Below are 23,593 nucleotides of genomic sequence, written 5' to 3'. Positions count from 1 at the left end.
GTAGACTTGGTTCAGAAGGCGGATTTGGGCAGTAGACTTGGTTCGGAAGGCAGGTTTGGGCGGTAGACTTGGTTCGGAAGGCAGGTTTGGGCGGTAGACTTGGTTCGGAAGGCGGGTTTGGCGGTAGACTTGGTTCGGAAGGCGGGTTTGGGCGGTAGACTTGGTTCAGAAGGCGGATTTGGGCGGTAGACTTGGTTCGGAAGGCGGGTTTGGGCGGTAGACTTGGTTCGGAAGGCGGGTTTGGGCGGTAGACTTGGTTCGGAAGGCGGGTTTGGGCGGTAGACTTGGTTCGGAAGGCGGGTTTGGGCGGTAGACTTGGTTCGGAAGGCGGATTTGGGCGGCAGACTTGGTTCGGAAGGCGGGTTTGGGCGGTAGACTTGGTTCGGAAGGCGGGTTTGGGTGGTAGACTTGGTTCGGAAGGCGGGTTTGGGCGGTAGACTTGGTTCGGAAGGCGGGTTTGGGCAGTAGGGTTTGGGTGAGGCCTGACACCTTAGGGAGAGACTCCCACTTGGAGGCCTTAGACATGACCATCAACCTCAGGCATTTGGAAGCCTCAGTCATGTTTGTGGTTGTGTTCAATACTGGGAAGCCACTGGAGTCCTTCAAATCTAGATTGTCCATAAAGGCAGAAGGTGGTCCACCATTGTCCTGAAGAGGGGTCTCTGTTTTTCAGACCAGCTTTCCTATTAAACACACCAGTGTGCAGGGTTTGGGTCCCTGCCAGGACTATGAGGCAGTGTCACATGTACATTGCAGATCACACACTGGGTGGATCATCCCAGAACACTTCCTGACGTCCCCGACATATGACTAACGGATGACTCTGCTTCTTATTTTTATCATTTATCTTTTCTGTGTTTATTTGCTGAAAATGTTTGTTTTTGCCAAAAAAAAAAAAAAAAAGTAAAGCGTGTGGATCAGTACCCACGTGGGGCATCAGACTTTCAGTATTCCGTGTCCCCAGCTTTAGGTATCAGTTTTTGTTTTGTTTTTTTAAATTGAGAGTCGCATGTTTGAGGAATCGAGGATGAAAGACTGTTAGCGACTGCTCTTATGTTACAGGAGGCGGTTGTTGGGTTACGGGAGACAGTTGTTGGGTTACAGGAGACGGTTGGCGACTGCTGGTGGGTTGCGTGAGACTTCAACATATTGCTCTATGATACAGAAGACTGTCCTTACGCTATAGGAGACTTCTAGAGACGGCTCTTTTGTTGCTGGACACTAATAAAGGCTGCTCTTATGTTACAAGAGACTGCTTTAGTTTTACAGGAAGCTTTAGAGATCGATCTTATGTTACAGGAGACTGCTAGGGACCTCATTTATAATACAGGAGTCCGCTCTTCAGACCTGACTGTGAGGGATCTTAATTTTGAATGATGTGACCGAGATTGCTCTCATGTTACAGGAGACTGCTGGGGACTTCTCTTATAATACAGGAGTCTGCTTGAGTCTCTTATGTTCTTATGTTTTCTGAGACTCCTAGAGCCTGTTAGCTGGACTTCTGTTTACAGGAGAGGCCAAGTACCTGCTGCACATTGCCCCTCCCCCATAAACTTGTAGTATGACCCTCGCCCTGAGTCTCGGGGACCCCCCTCCTCCCCCTCCTCCTCACTCAGCTCTGGGTGTGGTCAGATCTGTGGTCACATTGGGGACAGATTTGGGGAAGTGCCACCATTGTCACGTTTTGGGGAAAGATCTCTGGGATTGTGGTTCTTGGTCTGTATATGGCAGTCCTTGTCTCCTCTGATGATTGGGGGGGGGGGGGGGGTGGTACTGATGATGTGGTGGTGGTGGTACTGATGATGATGGGGGGGGGTGGTAGTAATGTGGGGGGAGGGAGTGGTGGCGGTGGTCACCAATGATTGGGGGGGTGGTACCGATGATTGTGGGGGGGGGAGGTGGTGCATGTCTGCTCTGGACATATGCATGTCTTTCTCCCCTCTCTATGGCAGATGGTGGGGGTGGGGGGGTGGTGGTGGTACTCAGGGGAGTGGTGGCGGTGGTCACCAATGATTGGGGGGTGGTACCGATGATTGTGAGGGGGGGGGGGGTGGTGCATGTCTTTCTCCCCTCTCTATGGCAGATGGTGGGGGTGGGGGTGGTGGTACTGATAATGATGGGGGGGGGGTGGGGGGGAGTGGTGGTGGTACTGATGATGGGGGGGAAGGAGTGGTGGTGGTCACCAGTGATTGGGGGGTGGTACCAATGATTGTGGGGGGAGAGGGGTGGTGCATGTCTGCTCTGGACATGTGCATGTCCTTGTCCCCTCTCTATGGCAGATGGTGGGGGTCATGGGGGTGGTGATGGTGCTGATGATTGTGGGGGTGGTGGTGCTGCTGATGATGGTGGGGGTAGTGGTGGTGCTGATGATGGGGGGTGTCTCGCACTGTGTGCACATGTCCGCTGGCGGTTCCATTCTTTGACCTCTTTCTTTGCTCTGTTTCCAGATTTCGGACATTCAGGTCACCGGGCAATCTGAGGACATGACGGCCAAAGAGAAGCTCCTGCTCTGGTCACAGCGCATGACGGAAGGCTACCAGGGTCTGCGCTGTGACAACTTCACCAGCAACTGGCGAGACGGTCGCCTCTTCAACGCCATCATCCACCGACACAAGTGAGTACAGTTTGATCATCTTAGCGTTGTCTCCTTGTCTCTCTCCCCCCCCCCGGGACCGCTCTCTAATCTACATGCAGGAGAAGCACCTTGGGGGGTATTGTGGGATTGGTTGATGGTTTTCAGCCCTGCCCCTGTTTGGCGAGGAATTTTATGCCCGGGGGAGGGCGCCTCAGATTTGAGAAATTCTTTTAGTTTTATGCTGGAGACTTGTCGGGGCGAGAATTGTGTCATCCTTCAATAAGACAGCAGCGGGTGTGTCTGCTCCTGCTAATACCGCTGCGTGCATTCAGTCCTGCAGAGCATCGCGCACACAGTTGAGTCATGGGGCTTTTGCAGAGCATCTCAGCTGTGGAGGCGTCACGTGACCTCTGCAGTACAACACCGTGCAGAGCGTTTTGCAAGAAACAAAACCAATGCACCAATTTTCAACACATAGTCATCTGCAGAGCATTACACCAGAAGTGCAGCAGGGTGCACATGATCTGCGGAGCATCACACCAAAAGTACAGCAGGGTGCACATGATGAACTGCAGAGCATTGCACCAGAAATACAACAGGGAGCACATAGTGATCTGCAGAGCATTACACCAGAAATACAGCAGGGTTCACATGGTGATCTGCAGGGCATTGCACTAGCAGTACAACAGGGAGCACATAGTGATCTGCAAAGCATTACACCAGAAGTACAGCAGCGTGCACATGGTGAAATGCAGAGCATCGCACCCTCAGTAGAGCAGGGTACACATAATGAAATGCAGAGTATCAAACCTGCAGTAAAGCAGGGTACACATGGTGATATAGAGAGCATCACACCAGAAGTGCAGCAAGGTGCAATGGTGATCTGTAGAGCATAATGAAGTGCAGAGCAATGCACCTGCAGTATAGCAGAGTACCCATGGGGATCTACAGAGCAACACAGCCTCAGAATAGCAGGGTACACATTGTGAGGTACAGAGCATCGCACGCTCGGTTTAGCAGGAATCAGATGGTGAGGTGCAGAGCATCACACCTATAATACGCCAGGGTACACATGGTGAGGTTAAACACCAAAATACCTATGGTGATCTACAGCGCATCCCACCAGCAATACAGCAGAGTACACATAGTGGGGTGCAAAGCATCCCACCAGCAATACAGCAGAGTACACATAGTGGGGTGCAGAGCATCCCACCAGCAATACAGCAGAGTACACATAGTGGGGTGCGGAGCATCCCACCAGCAATACAGCAGAGTACACATAGTGGGGTGCGGAGCATCCCACCAGCAATACAGCAGAGTACACATGGTGGGGTGCGGAGCATCCCACCAGCAATACAGCAGAGTACACATGGTGGAGTGCGGAGCATCCCACCAGCAATACAGCAGAGTACACATGGTGGAGTGCGGAGCATCCCACCAGCAATACAGCAGAGTACACATGGTGGAGTGCGGAGCATCCCACCAGCAATACAGCAGAGTACACATGGTGGAGTGCGGAGCATCCCACCAGCAATACAGCAGAGTACACATGGTGGAGTGCGGAGCATCCCACCAGCAATACAGCAGAGTACACATGGTGGAGTGCGGAGCATCCCACCAGCAATACAGCAGAGTACACATGGTGGAGTGCGGAGCATCCCACCAGCAATACAGCAGAGTACACATGGTGGGGTGCGGAGCATCCCACCAGCAATACAGCAGAGTACACATGGTGGAGTGCGGAGCATCCCACCAGCAATACAGCAGAGTATACATGGTGCGGTGTGGAGCATCACATGAGCAATACAGCAGAGTATACATGGTGGGGTGCAGAGCATCACACCAGCAATACAGTAGAGTACACATGGTGGGGTGCAGAGCATCACACCAGCAATACAGCAGAGTACACCTGGTAAGGTGCAGAGAATCACGCCTTCGGTAAAGCAGAGTAAACACAATGAGGTAATATGCCTGCAGGGTGCACAGAGTGATCTGCAGAACATCTCATCTGGGCTCTATAAAAGCGGAGTGGCGTCCTGGCACATCTACTGTTAGGATTTTTTCGCGCTTGCCGTAACATGAAATTTTCCACCAGCCAAGAACAATGCTGAGCCGGAGACAATGTGTGTTCTGTATACAAGTCTGTGCGGAGTACCGAACCAGCCAGACTGTGGTCAGGAGTCTCTCCTACACCTATAGGTCCCATATACGTGTATGACCTGTGTAGAGCACAGGGACCCCTCATTATTTCTATCCACTTCCAGCAGTAATCTTTATAAACCAATCCCTGACACAGACAAATGGATACTTTATGTGGTGTAAAGTTGATTTTTCCCATCAACATAGGAAAGGGTTCTTTACTGTAAAAGCGGTGGAATGTCCTACCACAGGAGGTAGTAATGGCAAACACAATAACCAAATGTGGAAATGTGCTGATACTACCTCCCTTTTTTTTTTTTTTTTACAGCTCATCTTATTTACAGTCATAACTGTTGCTCTAGTTGTCTGTTGTGGACAAAATTGTCTGGGGGGGTTTATTTTGGCTGATCAGTTTGTCACGTCTGGGCCGCTTTACCTGTTGTAACCAATCACATCCCACTGTAAGGCCCTGTAGGGGCACCAAACCAGCAAAGATTGTTTAATGTATGACCCCTTCTAATACCTACGGGAGAAGATTGAGGAGGTCTTGGGTTGTCCTCCTGATCCCCCGGTGTCGGGAGAATAGACGGCACTATGTGTGCCATCCTTTAAACGGTTACCAAATTACTTCTAGAATTAATTAATATGGGAGGTCAAAGTGCAGGCAGAGACCAACCAGATTTCCAGTCCAAGAAGGAGGACTTCTGATTGGTTATGAGTTTTTGGGTCTTACTGGTCATAAGAAATTAAGCCGAGGGTAGGTTATCACATTTACATTCCACTTTGGAGGGACATTTACCGGGACTCGGTTGCGACCCCTGTAGCCAGGGCCGTGGATCAAGGGGTACCACCAGTCCTCCTGTTTGGGCCAGCGGGGGGGGGGGGGGGCTCAGGCAGCAGGGGGAAACCTATGGTGCACAGGGAGGGTGATTTTGGATCCAGTAATTGCCCCACCTAACCCTCTCCCTCCCTCACCACACCATTCTCCTGTATGACTCTCTGCAGCAGTTGAAAGCTTCTTCTTCTCCTCTCCCTCCCGCCAGCTTTCAGAAGCCGCAGAGAGAGCTATACAGGGGATCGGTTCCAGTAATTGCATCCCTCACCGCACCGATCACCCTCTGTGCACCATACGTTTTCCCCTTCTGCCCAGCCCCCCCCCCCCCCCCCGTGTGCCTTCATACCCCCGCAGTGCTGCCTGCGTCCCTCTCCTTCCTGCCGGCAGCTGCAAGCGCACAATAGGATCCATCAGAATGGAGCGTGGGGCATGGGTCCAGTAAATGTTCTGTTTACTAGCCCCAGAATGAACACAATGAGTGATTGCTACCAAATGATCACTGTGTTCATTCATAACTGAAGCATAGTAGATTGTGTTTATTTTGGGGGTGGTGGGGCCTTGTCATGTTGGCTGTATGGGGCTCCCATGGTTTCTTGCAGAAACCCTGCCTGTAGCAATACAGAAGACATGATGTCTCCCATGTCATCCAATCAGAGAGCTTGTTTTAACGTTTGACTTAAAGTAGAATTCTGGAACCTAATTTTTGCGTGTGATAAAAACTTATGTTGAGTTGGGGAGGTCATTGGATTTGTGGCCTCAATGAGCTCCTTGGGTGGTCTTCTCAGTTGTTCTTCTCATGTATCCCTGAGCAGGAGATGACTCTACCCCCTGACCAGTGTTGCCAACCTAGCTGTGCCATCTCTAGGCTGTACCCGTTGTGTGTTCCTCCTTGTCAGATCGGGTGGAGATCCCACTCCTTCCACAGGTAGCCAGAGGCAACATATCGCAGCGTCTTCCTCCCTCCCTTACCTTCTCAGCTTTTTATTATTTTTTTTTTAATCGCTGTGTAACATGTAGAAGCATGGTGGAGTCGTCACGCCCAAAGCTTTAACTCTTCTCAGACACACACCCGACCCGTGGCAGACAATTGTGCTCCAGCATCACAGCGAAGAGTAGAACCATTGTGGAGGAAACCCGAAGAGTTCCATGAGTGATGCCAAAGACATTCCCTGACCCACCAGAGGGCTTTCTGGTGTCGGGCGACGTTGTATCTTCTGGGTTGTCTTTTACGGTCTCTGGATATGAAGTAACTTTGTAGTCTGCAGACAAAAGCTTTGGATGTAACTGGAGAGCGCAAAACGGAGGGGGGCGCAGCGGGAGGAGCTGGCAAGACATTGATACTTTGGATGAGGAAGCGCCACGGTGAGATGCTGAGGAGCAAAGACTGAGAAGACTTGAGAGTTGGCTCCATCTTTGGTCGTTTTTCCTGACTTCTTGGGCATTATGAATCGCGTAGAGCAGCAGCAACAGCAGCAGAAGAGGAGGAAGGTGAAGCAGAAAAAGACCTCCAACCACTACCGCCATGGCCATTCCCCGAGCCGGCGTACTCAACCACTGGACCGAGTGGTGATGTTCTGTGATGACCTCCCGTCGGAGAATGGATACAGTTCTTCTGAGCACTTGGACATGGTGAACGGGTGTGAGACGGACCGCTCCAGCGTCTACCTGGGATCCGTGTACTCAGTCCGCTCCGAGCTCCAGCTGAAGGAAATGTATGATGGTCTCTTTTCTTATCTTGTGGTCCAGTCTCTGTATTTGTGGTCATGCCTGGTGCTGGGGGGGGGGGGGGAGAATGAGTGACTGGACACCTTGGGGTGGGATGATGGAAGAGGAAGCCAGACGCGCAGCTGTCAAATTCCTAAGTAGGAGACGGCTGAGGTCTGGAGCCTCCCGCACAAGCCAACGGCGTCTCATATTATGATGATGTGATGGAGAGGAGCGCTTCTGCTGAAGATGAGCTCATTGTCGCCAGAATCTTCAGCATCTTCATGCTGGAACCTAATGGGATGCACATATGGAGTTACCACGGCTGGCTTGTTTCTAAAGGTGCCAAGTGTGTGCCATCAGCATCATCCCCGTCTTTAATACCTAGCCAGCCACTGACCTGAACCAAGTACACAGGGTGGGAGTTCACACTTCACTGGCTGCATGCTTGTTCCCGGTCACTGGCTCAATAGGTGCTCAAGCCAGATTGATGGCTGTGGATCCAGGTGAGCCATGGAAGCTCCCATCATACTGTCCTGACAGATTTACTGCAAGCATCCAGACATAAGAGAACGATCCATTACCTCCATTCCTGTAGATGAGGAAAAATGTGTCTGTGGAAGTGGGTTAGTATTGGTGTTGGGGATTCTGGGTTTGTGTTCTGTTCAGCATACGGTATGGTGTGCAATATGTCTGTGTTCAGTTTGGCATACGGTATGGTGTGCACTATGTGTTTGTGGTCATTTTGGCATATGGTATGGTGTGCACTAGGTTTGTGTTTTGTTTGACACACAGTATGATGTGCACTATGTGTTTGTGTTCTGTTCAGCATACAATATGGTTTGCACTAGGTTTGTGTTCTGTTGGGTATATGGTATGGTGTGCACTTGTGTTCTGTTCAATATATACGCTATGGTGTGCACTTGTGTTCTGTTCGATATTCAGTATGGTATGCACTAGGTTTGTGTTCTGCTTGGCATAAGCTATGGCGTGCACTTGTGTTCTGTTGGGCATACGGTATGGTGTGTTCTGCGTGACATACAGTATGATGTGCACTGTGTGTTTGTGCTCTGCACAGCATTCAGTATAATGCGTTCTGTGTGTTTGTGTTCTGCACTGCATACGACACAGCGTACACTTAGTGCTCTGCACAGCATAAAGGGTGGTGCATGCTTGGTCTGTGTTCTGCACAGGATACAATCTGGTGCACACTGAGTGTTTGTGATCTTAATGCATACAGCACAGTGCACACTGTGTGTGTGTCTGTTCTGCCCGTCATACAGTATGGTGCGCCTTGTGTGGTTGTGTTTTAACATGGCCTACAGTACGGTGCACACTGTGTGATTTGTGTTCTGCACAGCATAAAGTATGATGCACCCTGTATGTTCTGCATGGTATACAGTATGGTGCTTATTGTATAGTATGAAGCACCCTATATGTGGGTGTGTGTTCTGCTCAGAATACAGTATGGTGCACACTGTGTGTTCTGCTTGGCATTCCGTACGGTGCACAGTTATGTGTTTGTGTTCTGCTTAGCATACAGTGCTGTGCACACTGTGTTCTGCTCGGCATACAGTGCTGGGCATGTTGTTTGTGTTCTGCATGGCATACAGTGCTGTGCACACTGTGTTCTGCTCGGCATACAGTGTGGTGAACACTATGCGTTTGTGTTCTGCTCGGCATACAGTGCGGTGAACACTCTGTGTTTGTGTTCTGCTCGGCATACAGTGCGGTGAACACTGTGTGTTTGTGTTCTACTCGGGATACAGTGTGGTGAACACTGTGTGTTTGTGTTCTACTCGGCATACAGTGCGGTGAACACTGTGTGTGTTTGTGTTCTACGCGGCATACAGTGCGGGGAACACTGTGTGTGTTTGTGTTCTACGCGGCATACAGTGCGGGGAACACTGTGTGTGTTTGTGTTCTACGCGGCATACAGTGCGGGGAACACTGTGTGTGTTTGTGTTCTGCTCGGCATACAGTGTGGTGAACACTATGTGTGTTTGTGTTCTGCTCGGCATACAGTGTGGTGTACTGTGTGTGTTTGTGTTCTGCTCGGCATACAGTGCGGTGAACACTGTGTGTGTTTGTGTTCTACGCGGCATACAGTGCGGGGAACACTGTGTGTGTTTGTGTTCTGCTCGGCATACAGTGTGGTGAACACTATGTGTGTTTGTGTTCTGCTCGGCATACAGTGTGGTGTACACTGTGTGTGTTTGTGTTCTACTCGGCATACAGTGTGGTGAACACTATGTGTGTTTTGTGTTCTGCTCGGCATACAGTACGGTGAACACTATGTGTGTTTTGTGTTCTGCTCGGCATACAGTACGGTGAACACTATGTGTGTTTGTGTTCTGCTCGGCATACAGTGCGGTGAACACTATGTGTTTGCAGTGTTTTATAACCAGGTAGGGCGGATTGGGAACACGCCAGTGTAACCCGACACCAGGCCTGTGTGAGTGAGACATTGCGCCTGCGGGGGATGAGCGCGTGGCGTGATGCATATCTCCCCTGGATGGGTCCAATGGCCCCGGTCCTGTACATGTGACTTAATAAGGTAAGAAAAGCGGCGCAGGAGCCTAAAGCAACACACTGAGAAGTTTTCATTTAGAAAATGATTCATAATGGACTAGAAGAGGCAGTTTCTCTGTCTATAGCCAGCCATGACTTTCTGTACCGGTGACCCAGGATCCTCGTCCCCCCGCTCCCTGTAATTGGCACACCGCCTTCTCCATAGGTCTGTACACCATGTATCCACATGTAATCGCAGCATAAATGTGTCTGCATTGCTCCGTGCTGGGCGCAACGTTACATTGTATCCAGACTCGAGGAAAAAAATGTCATATGCCGCAGCGTGTCAGGCCTTAGATGTGGTGGCTGCATTCGTTTTTCCTTTTTCATGGTAATTACTTTTATTCTCACCTGGGGATCGTGCCAGTAGCACACTTACCTGTCCTAGGGTGACATCGCCCACTGTTCTCATTGGAGGAGCAGAGCTGTCACCCTAGGGCAGCACTACACCTCCTCCCCTTATCTCGGTAACAGAAGAGGGGGGTGTTCTGTAGTCCACTGGGCAGGGCTGATGACACTGCTTCAGATTTCAGTGCACAGGAAGTTCTCAGTGCACAGGATTTCTGGTAGGATCAACAAGTGCTCTTTACTTATTGAACAGATTATTATTATTATTATTATTATTCAGGATTTATACAGTGACAACAGTTTGCACAGCGCTTTACAATATAAAGACAGACAATACAATTCCATTACAATAAAATACGAGATGAATCTCGTATAACGGGATACAGGATATATTTAATAAACCCAAAGGGAGCAAATAAGAGAAAATCATTGTTGGGGTTTACATTTACTTTACTTATATTTTGCCTTTGCTGTTTCCTCCCTCTCCCTTTAACATGCTAAGGACATTTTTAAAATAAAGTTTTCATTACATGCCTTCTTCTAGACCCAGTCCTGTCATCACCGGGTCTCTGTGCTTCTCAATGTAATGCAGGCAGATTGTGGCTGGTGGGAGGGGCCAGCAGGGGGCTGTACATAGCTTGGTGGGCGTGGCCAGCAGGGGGCTGTACATAGCTTGGTGGGCGTGGCCAGCAGGGGGCTGTACATAGCTTGGTGGGCGTGGCCAGCAGGGGGCTGTACATAGCTTGGTGGGCGTGGCCAGCAGGGGGCTGTACATAGCTTGGTGGGCGTGGCCAGCAGGGGGCTGTACATAGCTTGGTGGGCGTGGCCAGCGGGGGGCTGTACATAGCTTGGTGGGCGTGGCCAGCAGGGGGGCAGTACATGGTTTCCTGATCACATCACAGCCCCGCCCTCTGTACTTCTCAGGAGTCCTCAGTCCTGTCGCTAGCAGTAGGCGGGCTTTTGGGAGGAGTTATGCAAATATCAGAATGCCTTGATGGGTTGGTGTCAGTCTGAAGGAGTGGGCGTTCCCAGGCAGGCTGTATTTGCATAGGTAACGCCCACACCTGTTTCCTCTGTGTGATTGGAGGCTGGGTTCCCACCTCTGACGGCTGCGGCTCGCAGCAGGGGGTCTGGTGCGTCCCTGTTCTCCGTTTCAGGAACAATCGGGGGGGGGGGCGAATTTTTGCCTTAATTCGGCTCTAAAGCTGAGCTAAAGACGCACAGGAGCTCTGTGCAAGCTGCTCCACAGCCCCAATGGAGATATGTGAACCATAGCGAGGGGAAAAACTAGTGAATGAAAGGGGCGGGGCAAAAGGAAAATTGAGTGAGTGAAAGGGGCGGGGCAAAAGGCAAATTGAGTGAGTGAAAGGGGCGGGCCGGAGGCAAATTGAGTGAGTGAAAGGGGCGGGCAGGAGGCAAATTGAGTGAGTGAAAGGGGCGGGCCGGAGGCAAATTGAGTGAGTGAAAGGGGCGGGCCGGAGGCAAATTGAGTGAGTGAAAGGGGCGGGCCGGAGGCAAATTGAGTGAGTGAAAGGGGCGGGCCGGAGGCAAATTGAGTGAGTGAAAGGGGCGGGCCGGAGGCAAATTGAGTGAGTGAAAGGGGCGGGCCGGAGGCAAATTGAGTGAGTGAAAGGGGCGGGCCGGAGGCAAATTGAGTGAATGAAAGGGGCGGGCCGGAGGCAAATTGAGTGAATGAAAGGGGCGGGCCGGAGGCAAATTGAGTGAATGAAAGGGGCGGGCCGGAGGCAAATTGAGTGAATGAAAGGGGCGGGCCGGAGGCAAATTGAGTGAATGAAAGGGGCGGGCCGGAGGCAAATTGAGCGAATGAAAGGGGCAGGCCGGAGGCAAATTGAGCGAATGAAAGGGCTTGGGAAGGAAAGTGCTAGATGAGGCTGGACAACCCCTCCAGCCAGGAAATGAGGCGGGGCTCAATCTGACTGGCTGTAGCTTCTAATGCACGTTGTGAGAAGCTCACAGTGTGCAGAGAAATCAGAGGAAGTCATTTCAGTCCAGGAGAGGAGCCGCTACAACTGTGCAAGACTGAAGGGGGGGGCCGGAGGGAGGATTTCATTTCAAATCGGATCCCTGGCAATATTATCAGGTTTTGTAGAGTCGGTGCCCAATATGTACACCTGTCAGATGGTCTCCCGCCCCGCATACAGGGGCTCTTTATAGGTGTGCCGTATCGGATTCACTCCTGTTATACAGGCAGCAGGGGGAGGGGTGAGTAATGAATTATTGATAGATATAAACAGGTATGACGGCTCGCACAGGCGTTTTATCCTTCGGGAAATGACAGCGATGACTTTCTGGTCTCAGCATCTGCAGGAAATGGCGCATTGTGAATTCATTTTTGAAAGGGCTCATTCCCACATGCAGCTACACTGCTGCCCCTCTGAAAAGGGATCTGCAGGTAGATCACTTTTCAGATAGCATTTTGACAGGCATATTGCCTCTTCGCCTGCTGCTTTAACCCTCAATATGCCAGGCCACCGCACCAAAATGTACAGTTTTTTTTTTTTTTTTTTTTTACATTTTATTTATTTATTTATTTTCACTTTTGGATAAAGCTTTGCCTTCAGTGCCACTTTAAATCTGAAAAGTGTCCTGTGTTGCTCTCGCCCCTTCTTTATTTCCATTCCACCCCCCTCCACGTTTTGGATAAAGCTGTGTCTTTGAATCTCCAATTTATTTATTTTTTTAATTGTTGTATTTTTTATTTTATTTTAATTTTTACTGCTATGATCTGACTTCCTGCTACAGGGTGGCTACATTTGTTCTCCATGTAGGAATGTAGCCACCTTCTCTTGCTTCTGAACGATGCGATGTGTGTAGTGCGCAGAGCCGTGTGCATGACCGCAACTACGGTGCATACAAATGGAAGTGAGGGGGAAAAGGAGAGGTTTGGGGGGCTCGCAGAGGACATTACAAGGAGGCAGAAAAACACAACAAAGAAGAATAGAAGAATAGATTAGAGGACGGCGGGGAGGGGTGGGGTTCAGATTATTTGCGGGGCACAGGGAAATCATTTAGTGTCACTTTGTATTGGATTCCATGCAGTCCTAGACCGGTGTGCTGAGATTTCATTGTAGAAGTCGCATTGCTGTCTCTGGGAAATAAACCTGACAGCGATCCGACTTCCTCCCCATCATTGATGTTGTACAAATATTTACCCCGGGATCCCCGGACACGCCAAAACCCGTCACACTGATGAATAGATATGGAGATCACACACAGACACATTTACTTCGGATTTCCTCTTCCGCCAGTTTTTTCCTCATTTTATAAACGACATCTGAAGGCCGACTGTCCAAACAATCCATAAATCCCGTCACTGTGATACTCGAGATTTATAAAGACAATAAAGACTTTTTCACCAAACAAGTATGGAAGGGTTAGAACCCCTGTCATGTTTTTATTGCTCCAAACCGGGGGTCTCCAATTTTGTTAAACAAAGGGCCAGTTTTACAGCATTTAGGGGGGACCGGACTGCCCCTCTTAATGCTACACCCCCTTCCCACACACACTGCCCCCCTTACTGTGGAAACTGCCTTTTCTGCTTCATGTTTGATGGGATTGTGGGTGGCTTGCCATGGAACCCGGGACAGAATCCGGAGATCATACTGACTTTTGAATGTTTTTTCCTTCTTGCTTGGTGGTTTGTGGTTGGCTTGCCACGGTAACCAAGACTACAGCGGGAAATTGTACGGTTGACTGTTTCCTCCTCCTTATTTCTTGGGTTGCCATGGTAACCTGGACACCAGAAAATGATTGTACCGTCGTGTGAATGTTTCCGCCGCTTTGTTTGGTGGCTTGTGTGTGGGTTGCCACGGTAACAGGACCGTCCACCAGAGATTGTACCGACTTAAGAATGTTTGTTTTTCCTTTGGGGGTTGCCACAGTAACCGGGACAACAGTCCGATATCGTACTGGCTTCTGAATGTTTCCATCACTTTGGTGAATTGTGGGTGGGTTGCCATAGTAATCGGGACACCAACCCGGAGATCGTATTGACTTTTGAATGTTTCCTCCTTGCTGTGGTGGGTTTTGGTTTGCGGTTGGGTTCTCCCTTGGTAACCAGGACAACAGCTGGACTGTTTGCTCTTCTTTGATGGACTGTGGGTTGCCATGGTAACCAGTACACCAGCAGGAGAATGCACTGACTTGTGAATGTTTCCACTTCCTGTTTGGTGGATTGTGAGTTGGTTGCCATGGTAACCAGGACAACAGTCAGATGTCGTAACGGCTTTTGAATGTTTCCGCTTCTGTGGCGGATTGTGGGCGGACTGCCATAGCAACGGGGACACCCTCCGAAGGTTGTACTGACTTTTGATTGTTTCCTATGGCAACCAGGTTGTTACCTAGGCACGCTCCTGATATTATACATCTAAAAACCAGCAAGGCCCACCAGGGACCGTTTTTTCCCCCCCAATACAATCATGAATCTGCTATGTGGACTCTGGGCAAATAATAGACAGGGAAGTACTAAGAATAAATCACCTGCTGAACCGGCCTTAAACTAAACTAAATCAAAACTTTTTTTGTTAGTTCTGGATAGAGTGGAGAGGGATTAGAACCCCTGATAATTTTTATGGCTGTCTGGGGGGGGGGGGGGGGGTGGGATTCTGCCTCTCTATTTGTTTACCATTATTGGAAAAAAAAAAAAAAGAATCCCAGAAAAGTAATAGAGGGGAAATCATCTAATGGGGACTCTAGTTCTGGTGACCTGAGGAGGGGGGCCCAAGGGATTCCCTTAACTTGTAGGGATTTGCTCTCACTTCCTGTTTGGCTATGGGACAGGAAGTGAAGGGAAACCTCCCCAATGGGACGCAGCTGGCGAAAAAAAAAAAACCTGATGGGTTATAGCCAGTGGCGGGTGGTGCTCTATTTTTTTTGAGGGGGGGGGGGCAGTAAACAAAACAACCAGTCACCACCCTCCCCCCGGGTCGATTGATTGTCAGCCCACCTTCCCCGTACTTACCCCAGCTAGGTCACGGGCAGCGATTCTGCCTCGGTGGCTTCCACAGCATTTCCTCCCTTTTCCTTGGCTTCACGGCGGCTCCCCTGCATCCCTCCCTCCTTCCCTCCTCCTTGGCAGCCAATAGAATTGCTTCTCCTCTCAGCCAATCAGGCCTCAGGAATCAGGAAGACAATAGTGATTATTAATTTGCTAATGTCACACAACAGGGCGGGTCCAGGGCGCAGTGCTCTGTAAAGTGTCATTTTTTTTTTCCCAAAAAATTGCATTTGAACAACTGCTGTGCAAATAAAGTGTGACATAAAATATTGCAACAACCACCATTTTATTCTCTAGAGCCTCTACTAAAAAAAAATATATAAATATATAATGTTTGGGGCTTCTAAGTAATTTTCTAGCCCAAAAAAAAATATTTTAACTTGAAACCAACAAATGTCAGAAAAAGGTTTAGTGTTTAAGTGGTTAAACTTCCTCATCTACACACTAAAGTGTATTCCTTTTGATCTAAAGGACAAATCGTTACAATGTTTATACTTAACTTCCACTGCTAAAGAATGTTGTGATTCTTGGCAGACTACCTGTTTTTATTGTTTTTTTTTTTTTTCCTTTCATTTGAGGCTGTGGCTTCAGCAGAGCAGAGAGAATTCTCTGCATAGAAAGAATCGGGAAATGCTTTGTCAAGATCGCAAGGGGAAAAAAATCGTGATAACAATTCTTAACGATTAATCGTGCATCTCTATAGCCATGTGTAGCCTGCACTTTGGGGCTATAACAAGGAGGGGGCACGTTCTATATTGGGGCTTGGCACCCGTAGCTGGTGATGGCAAAGAGTCATCCGGTGCCCGGTACTGTTTGAAGTTTTTGCAAACAAAGTCCAGTTTACTTCTTTACTCTGCATATGATTGGATCATTAAATTGAAATTTTGTTCAGAACTTTTTTTTTCAAATCCTTTAGTTCCGGTTTGTGGAGTGCAGAATTCAGGAGTTCTATGGGATCTTAGGTTTTCTCTATATCTACAAGGCGAGTGACGGGGCCTTTTTCTTTCTTTCTTCCCGCAGACCCATGCTGATCGATATGAACAGGGTGTACCGACAGACCAACCTGCAGAACCTGGATCAGGCCTTCACCATAGCTGAGAAGGATCTGGGTGTCACCAGACTGCTGGACCCGGAGGGTGAGTCCTTCATCCTAAGTGCTCTGATATGAGGAGTCTCCATATAACACAATGGTTGTGTTGCTGCAATTGACATTTTTATGCTAAGCTGTCCATATTACAAAAAACGATCTGTGTGATGTACTAGGAGGGCACACGGGTGCATCACGTGGAACCCAACGTGCAGGCATTAATTTGGGAACTTGAGTGTACAGGAGGGGTGGCAATAGAACAAATTTAGAGAAAGGATCTACAAGGCAATAATGTATCACAGCACTGATAGATGCCATATGGCATAGCAAGGATGGTGATCCTCTGGGCAGTAATATGGCACAGCACGGGTTACCAGTACAGAAAATGACAACAGGACACAGCAAAGGCGGACAGGGGGGTGCAGGGACTCATACTCTGGGTGCCTGATGGCCTGCAGCCACCAGTGAGGTGGTCTGGGTGATGGGTAAATTGTCCTGGGGAATCTATAAAAGGGGGGGGGGTCTGCTGGATCCATGGAGGGAAAGGAGCAGGAGGTGCAGACAGAGGTGCATCTGGGAAATGAGAGGCAGAGGGTGACTCCTGGAGGTCTGACCTCAGTCTGGGGTACTCACAGGTACAAGTAGCATACAGGGTTCACAGAAGAAAAGAAGGCTGGATGGCCGCACTCTGATGGAATCGCCTTTTATTCCATGTTGTAAAAACAATAAACCATACAGAAATTGATGGTGAACCACAGATACAGCTAACGCGTTTCACACCCAACATTGGGTCTTTGGTGGGGGACTTTGTTGGGAGACTTTGGGGGGCTTTGGTGGGGCTTCAAGCAAGCTTTTCCATAGACTTCTATGTGAAATCTTAATCACACTTTATTAATCCGAAAGTGAAGTAATGGGCATAAAACAATGGCTTTCCCTGTGGTGCTAACAACAAAAGCATTAACAAAGTATTGGATGTAACACCCCTTTAAGGTATATTATATTGCCAACAAAGCAACTAGCATACCCCATATTATCCCATATTCTACATATAGTGTACATTTTGTATGCTGTATGTGCCTAGATAGTATACATTCGTTGTCTTTGTTCTAAGTCTTGTCTTTCATACTGATAAGCAGTTTTTTGTCTTTCCAGATGTTGACGTTCCCCAGCCAGATGAAAAATCAATCATTACATATGTGTCTTCCCTGTATGATGCCATGCCCAGAGTCCCTGATGTACAGGACGGGGTGAGAGCCAACGTGAGTGCCCAGGATATTGGGGGTGGGGGGAGGGGTGTTATCCGGTGCTGTCAGCGATCTGTTGGGTTAAATGTGGTGTCTCCCCTTCCAGGAGTTGGAGCTGCGGTGGCATGAATACTACGAGAGGGTCACTATGTTGCTGCAATGGATCAGACACTACACCGTCATCTTCGAGGAGAAGAGATTCCCAGCCAGCTATGAGGAGATTGAGGTATGTGGACTGACAGACGACAAAACCTCAGGATGGTCCTGGCGATCGCTGCTTCTCGCGGACAGACAGGGATGTGGGAAGGGAGCGTCGCTATCGCGCAAAGTCTATAGGTTAAAAAAAAGTGACCTGATTTCCCAGCCCAACTCCAGACAAGGTTTGACACAGGAAGAGTTACAACAAAGGCAGAGTCTGGGACGGAAGAGGTTAAGGCGTGGTAGAAGAGTCTGGGACAGAAGGGGTTACGGCGTGGTAGAAGAGTCTGGGACAGAAGGGGTTACGGCGTGGTAGAAGAGTCTGGGACAGAAGGGGTTATGGCGTGGAAGAGTCTGGCACGGAAGGGGTTACAGCAGAATAGAAGAGAAGTCTGGCACCCAAAGGGGTTGCTGTGAGGTAGAAGGGATTACAGTGGGGTTGAAGAGTCTGAAAAAGAAGGGGTTATAGGAAGGTAGAAGTCTGAAAAGAGTCTGAAAAGAGTTACAGCAGGGTAGAATAGTCTGGCACAGAAAGGGTAGAAATGTCTGGCACAGACAGGGGTTACAATAGGGTAGTAAAGTAGTGTGGCACATTAGGGGTACCGATGGAGAAGAGGAGTCTGGCACACAAAGGGGTTAAAGTGAGGCAGAAGTGTAGTCCTAAACAGAAGGGGCTACAGTGGGGTAGAAGTGGGGTCTGGCACAGAAGGGGTTACAGCGGAGTAGAAGTCTGGCACAGAAGGGGTTACAGTGGGGTAGAAGAGGGGTCTAGCACAGAAGGGGTTACAGTGGGGTAAAAGTCTGGCACAGAAGGGGGGTTACAGTGGAATAAAAGGGGGGGTCTGGCAAACAACGGGTTACAGCAGGGTAGAAGAGGAGTCTGGTACAGAAGGGGTTACAGTGGCATAGAAGAGGGGTCTGGTAAACAAGGGGTTACAGTGGGATAGAAGAGGAGCCTGGCACAGAAGGGATTACAGCAAGGCAGAAGAGTCTGGCACACAAAGGGTTACAGTGGGGTAAGAGAAATCTGGCAAACAAGGGGTTACAGCAGCGTAGAAGAGTCTGGTAAACAAAGGGTTTGCATTAGGGTAGAAGTGTCTGCCACAGAAGGGGGGTATTCTAGGAGATGGCACAGAAGGGGGTTACAGTTGGGTATTCTAGGAGATGGCACAGAAGGGGTTACAGTGGGGTATTCTAGGAGATGGCACAAAGGGGTTACAGTGGGGTATTCTAGGAGATGGCACAGAAGGGGTTGCAGTGGGGTATTCTAGGAGATGGCACAGAAGGGGTTGCAGTGGGGTATTCTAGGAGATGGCACAGAAGGGGTTGCAGTGGGGTATTCTAGGAGATGGCACAGAAAGGGTTACAGTGGGGTTTTCTAGGAGATGGCACAGAAGGGGTTACAGTGGGGTATTCTAGGAGATGGCACAGAAGGGGTTACAGCGGATGGTTGTGCGGTTTAACAGTTTCGGTCTTCTCATATGGATCTGTGTCATGGGATCAGATTGGACAGTGCAGTCTGTGTCATATGATACTATGCGGATCGGATCCATGTGACATGCCGTCTCTGGGAATGTCCTCCTCTCAGCAAGGACACAGAAATAAATTCGCTATAGATTCTTTTCTGGGGTCTGAGCCGTGATTGGCTGTCATGGGAAGCGCAGTCATTATTTTTTCTCCATTTTCTAAGCATCATCTGCCCATTTCCATAGGATGGAAGACATAGTATGCAGCTTCCCATATAAAGGGACATTTCCTCCACACGGCCTCTTGTCACCCATTGCATGTCCTGTGTGCTGGGCTCCCATTCCTAGTAACCCTTTCCTGTCCTCTGCAGATCCTGTGGCGTCAGTTCCTGAAATTTAAAGAGACAGATCTCCCCAGTAAAGAGGCAGATAAGAACCAGTCCAAGCTTCAGTATCAGTCTCTGGAGGTGAGTAGACTGCAACAATCCTTCTTTATTCTTCATTCTATTGTAAATTTTTCTGTGTGTGACCCTCTTGCCCTCTGACCTCAGGGTGCTGTGAAGGCTGGGCAGCTCAAGGTGCCTCCCGGGTATCACCCACTGGATGTAGAGAAGGAATGGGGGAAACTACACGTGTCCATCCTGGAGAGGGAGAAACTGCTGCGGATAGAATTGGAGAGGTAAAAGGATCAGCAATTATTTTTTTGTATTTCTATAGTTTTTATAAAACCTGTAATGCCAATATATTCCACATTGTGAAATACTTTTCCCTTGCAATACTTAAAAAATATTTATTTTGGAGGGGAGAATAAAATGTTGTTTAGTACATCTGTAAGGTTCCTATATAGAGCTACAAACACAGGAGAAGAGGAGACCTGAGAGGTTCCTCTATAGAGCCCCAGATGTAGGAGAAGATGAGACCCGTAAGGTCCCTATATAGAGCTCTAGACGGAGGAGAAGAGGAGACCTGGGACGTTCCTATAGACCTCTGGGCACAGGAGAAGAGGAGACCTGGGACGTTCCTATAAACCTCTGGACACGGGAAGAGAGGAGACCTGTGAGGTTCCTATGCAGTGCCCCAGATACAGAAGAGGAGACCCGTGAGGTTCCTATAGACCTCTGGACACAGGAGGAGAGGAGACCTGTGAGGTTCCTATGCAGTGCCCCAGATACAGAAGAGGAGACCTGTGAGGTTCCTATGCAGCACCCCAGATACAGAAGAGGAGACCTGTGAGGTTCCTATGCAGCGCCCCAGATACAGAAGAGGAGACCTGTGGGGTTCCTATGCAGCGCCCCAGATACAGAAGAGGAGACCCGTGAGGTTCCTATAGACCTCTGGACACAGGAGGAGAGGAGACCTGTGAGGTTCCTATGCAGTGCCCCAGATACAGAAGAGGAGACCTGTGAGGTTCCTATGCAGTGCCCCAGATACAGAAGAGGAGACCTGTGAGGTTCCTATGCAGCACCCCAGATACAGAAGAGGAGACCTGTGAGGTTCCTATGCAGCGCCCCAGATACAGAAGAGGAGACCTGTGAGGTTCCTATGCAGCTCCCCAGATACAGAAGAGGAGACCCGTGAGGTTCCTATAGACCTCTGGACACAGGAGGAGAGGAGACCTGTGAGGTTCCTATGCAGTGCCCCAGATACAGAAGAGGAGACCTGTGAGGTTCCTATGCAGTGCCCCAGATACAGAAGAGGAGACCTGTGAGGTTCCTATGCAGCGCCCCAGATACAGAAGAGGAGACCTGTGAGGTTCCTATGCAGCGCAACAGATACAGAAGAGGAGACCTGTGGGGTTCCTATGCAGCGCCCCAGATACAGAAGAGGAGACCTGTGAGGTTCCTATGCAGCGCCCCAGATACAGAAGAGGAGACCTGTGAGGTTCCTATGCAGCGCCCCAGATACAGAAGAGGAGACCTGTGAGGTTCCTATGCAGCGCCCCAGATACAGAAGAGGAGACCCGTGAGGTTCCTATAGACCTCTGGACACAGGAGGAGAGGAGACCTGTGAGGTTCCTATGCAGCGCCCCAGATACAGAAGAGGAGACCTGTGAGGTTCCTACATAAAGCCCCAGATGAGGAGAATGAGACCTGTGCAATTTCTTTATGGAGCTCCAGATGCAGGAGAAAGGCTTCTTATACAGCAGGGGTCGCAAACTGGCGGCCATCCAGCTGTTGCGAAACGACACGTCTCATTAAGCATTGCAAGGCTGACCGTTACAAGCATGACTCCTACAGGCAGAGGCATGATGAAACTTGTTTCACAACAGCTAGAGAGCCACCAGTTTGAGATCCCCTGCTATATAGAGTTCTGGACACAGGTGAATAAGAGACCTGTGAGGTTCCCACATAATGCTCCAGGTACAAGTGAAGAGGAGATCCATCAGGTTCCTTCTTTACAACCCACCTGACACATTTAATGGAAAGCCCTAGTAGCTTTTGGTGCACACATTCTGAACTCCTTCTGAAGGAAAGAAAAACCTGGATTATTCAACCTCTGAGCTCCATACAACTGTAGTAAACTGGTTCTTGCAAAGATTTGATTGTGACCAACATATGGAGGCTGTGCCGTTAATACTGGTTGTCCAATTTGTTTAGTTGGCTACCATAGTGATTGTGGATAGTGTATCTGTCCGTACTGGGGAATGAGCCTGGTTTGGTGTGTGAAGGGGTCTTTCTCGGTGCCTCGATGTTGAGGAATCTTTGATATAATGATGTGGATAAAGATGATTTAATAGGATTTGTGCCAAGGTTACCCAGTGTGTAGGAACTGGCTAAAGGTCCTGCAGTGTAGACGGACCTTCCCACACTTTCTGTATAGGGTTGGAATTGAATTGGGATCATTGTACATTATCGGCCTATATACTTGGAAATCTTCTAGGGCAGGGGGTCTCCAAACTTACTAAGCAAAGGGCCAGTTTACTGTCCTTCAGGCTTCATGGGGGGGGGGGGGGGGACGGATTGTGGCTAGTTTGAGTTGAAAATGCCCCATCATTGGTTTTACTGGGAGGAATAGAAGAATGGTGCCCCAAGGGCCACATAAAAACAAACAAAGGCTCTCATCTGGCCCCTGAGCCACAGTTTGAAGACCAATGTTCTAGATCCATCTTTATGTAAAGCTTCAGAGAAGTGTTGAGAGCTTTCTGTAGCTTTGTACGTAGAGAAGTAGACTTGCGGTTGAGGACTTTGGGTAACTATAAAGGAATCGGCGACCACATGAAATCGCACTGTATACGCAAGAAAAGTTTATTCTGGGTGACTTTGCATAGAGCTGCACAAACAAAAAAAAAAAAAAAGTATCGGTTTGCGCGCACCTCCCTCCGCAGTAACCAGTGTTTGTGTTGGTAACGGGGGCCAGGTTGGCGATTTTAGTGACGTTGGGTACGGTGTAGCGGCTGAGGCGGGAGACTTCCTCTATGACTCACCTCATTCTGGGGAACTCGTCTTACAACTGGCAGAGAAAGTGAGAGGAGAGCCACTCGTTGTCCACATCAGTCTATTGTTTAACCAGTTAGCAGAGTTTGTCAGCTCGCTGCTCGGAATCGCCGCCTTTTACTGCGGCTATAATGCGACTTTTATAGATATAATTGAATTATTCGGAGGACAGAGGGATACGTTGTCTAGCCTCCTGTTTTTTTCAGAGTCATAGAAAAGCAGTTATGAGAGTGAACGGAAAAAGTTGTTGCGGAGATTAAAGTTGGGTGAGTCACGCAGTAATTGGTTCCAGCCTGTCAGATTTGAGCGAAGGCGGAGCGGGACGGAGGAGGAGGAGGGGGGGGGGTGGGGGGCGACGGTGCTGCTGGCTCGCTGCACTGCACATCTGCAGCTGTACGAGGACCTGGAGCTATGACTGGAGGGAACGCATGCTTCGGATAGGTGAGCACTTCTTCAAAGGGGGTGGGGCCTGCAGAGCATCACTTCCTATCCCGCATAGCATGAAAGCAGATGACATTCTATTCTTTTCTAAATCTGTATTGTAACTGGCTACCATTCACCTTCACTCTGCAGATGCGGTGTATCCGTCATGCGTTGTATCCGCCTGCATTGTGTCAGAGCTCTGATATTTGTTGAGGATTGTCTTGTGTAGTTTATAATAAGGGAGAGGCGGATTAAATTCACAGATCAGGAAAACGGCAGGCAAATGTTTCATTATCTTTTACAACGCCGCTCTTGGAACTGATTGCACCAATTTGTTCGCACCAAAAGCGATGTTACAAATGTGGAGAGCCGATGTACGTTTCTGCCTATTATCATTGCACTTGGAGCTGCGGTAATACATTACAGCAGCCTTTCTCAACCTTTTTAAAAATGGAGAAATTTTTAACAATTTAAATAAAAAATAAATTTCAAGTCTCGGGGAGACAGCTCATGGAATATTAGCATAGAAGTCAGTGGAAGAATGCTCCTTAC

At 49.2% G+C, this 23,593-nt stretch overlaps 1 protein-coding gene across 10 annotated transcripts in view; it reads left to right on the top strand.

The window, feature by feature from the left end:
• The window catches only part of PLEC (plectin), a 278,960-nt gene that overhangs the window by 209,209 nt on the left and 46,158 nt on the right, over positions 1-23,593 (top strand). For all 10 annotated transcript variants that reach the window (XM_077493421.1, XM_077493418.1, XM_077493420.1 and 7 more), the window contains 6 exons: positions 2,448-2,614; positions 16,210-16,325; positions 17,429-17,535; positions 17,627-17,746; positions 19,556-19,651; positions 19,736-19,863. In XM_077493421.1, the coding sequence (XP_077349547.1) occupies positions 2,448-2,614; positions 16,210-16,325; positions 17,429-17,535; positions 17,627-17,746; positions 19,556-19,651; positions 19,736-19,863 (734 nt within the window). The remainder of the gene's footprint in view (positions 1-2,447; positions 2,615-16,209; positions 16,326-17,428; positions 17,536-17,626; positions 17,747-19,555; positions 19,652-19,735; positions 19,864-23,593) is intronic.

The sequence above is a fragment of the Lithobates pipiens genome, unplaced genomic scaffold (genome assembly GCF_037356315.1).
Source record: "Lithobates pipiens isolate NorthernLeopardFrog02 unplaced genomic scaffold, aLitPip1_a1.2 Scaffold_19, whole genome shotgun sequence".
Taxonomy (NCBI): Eukaryota; Metazoa; Chordata; class Amphibia; order Anura; family Ranidae; genus Lithobates; species Lithobates pipiens.
The sequence above is the reverse complement of the archived record's forward strand: the minus strand, read 5'-3'. Positions and strand labels throughout refer to the sequence as shown.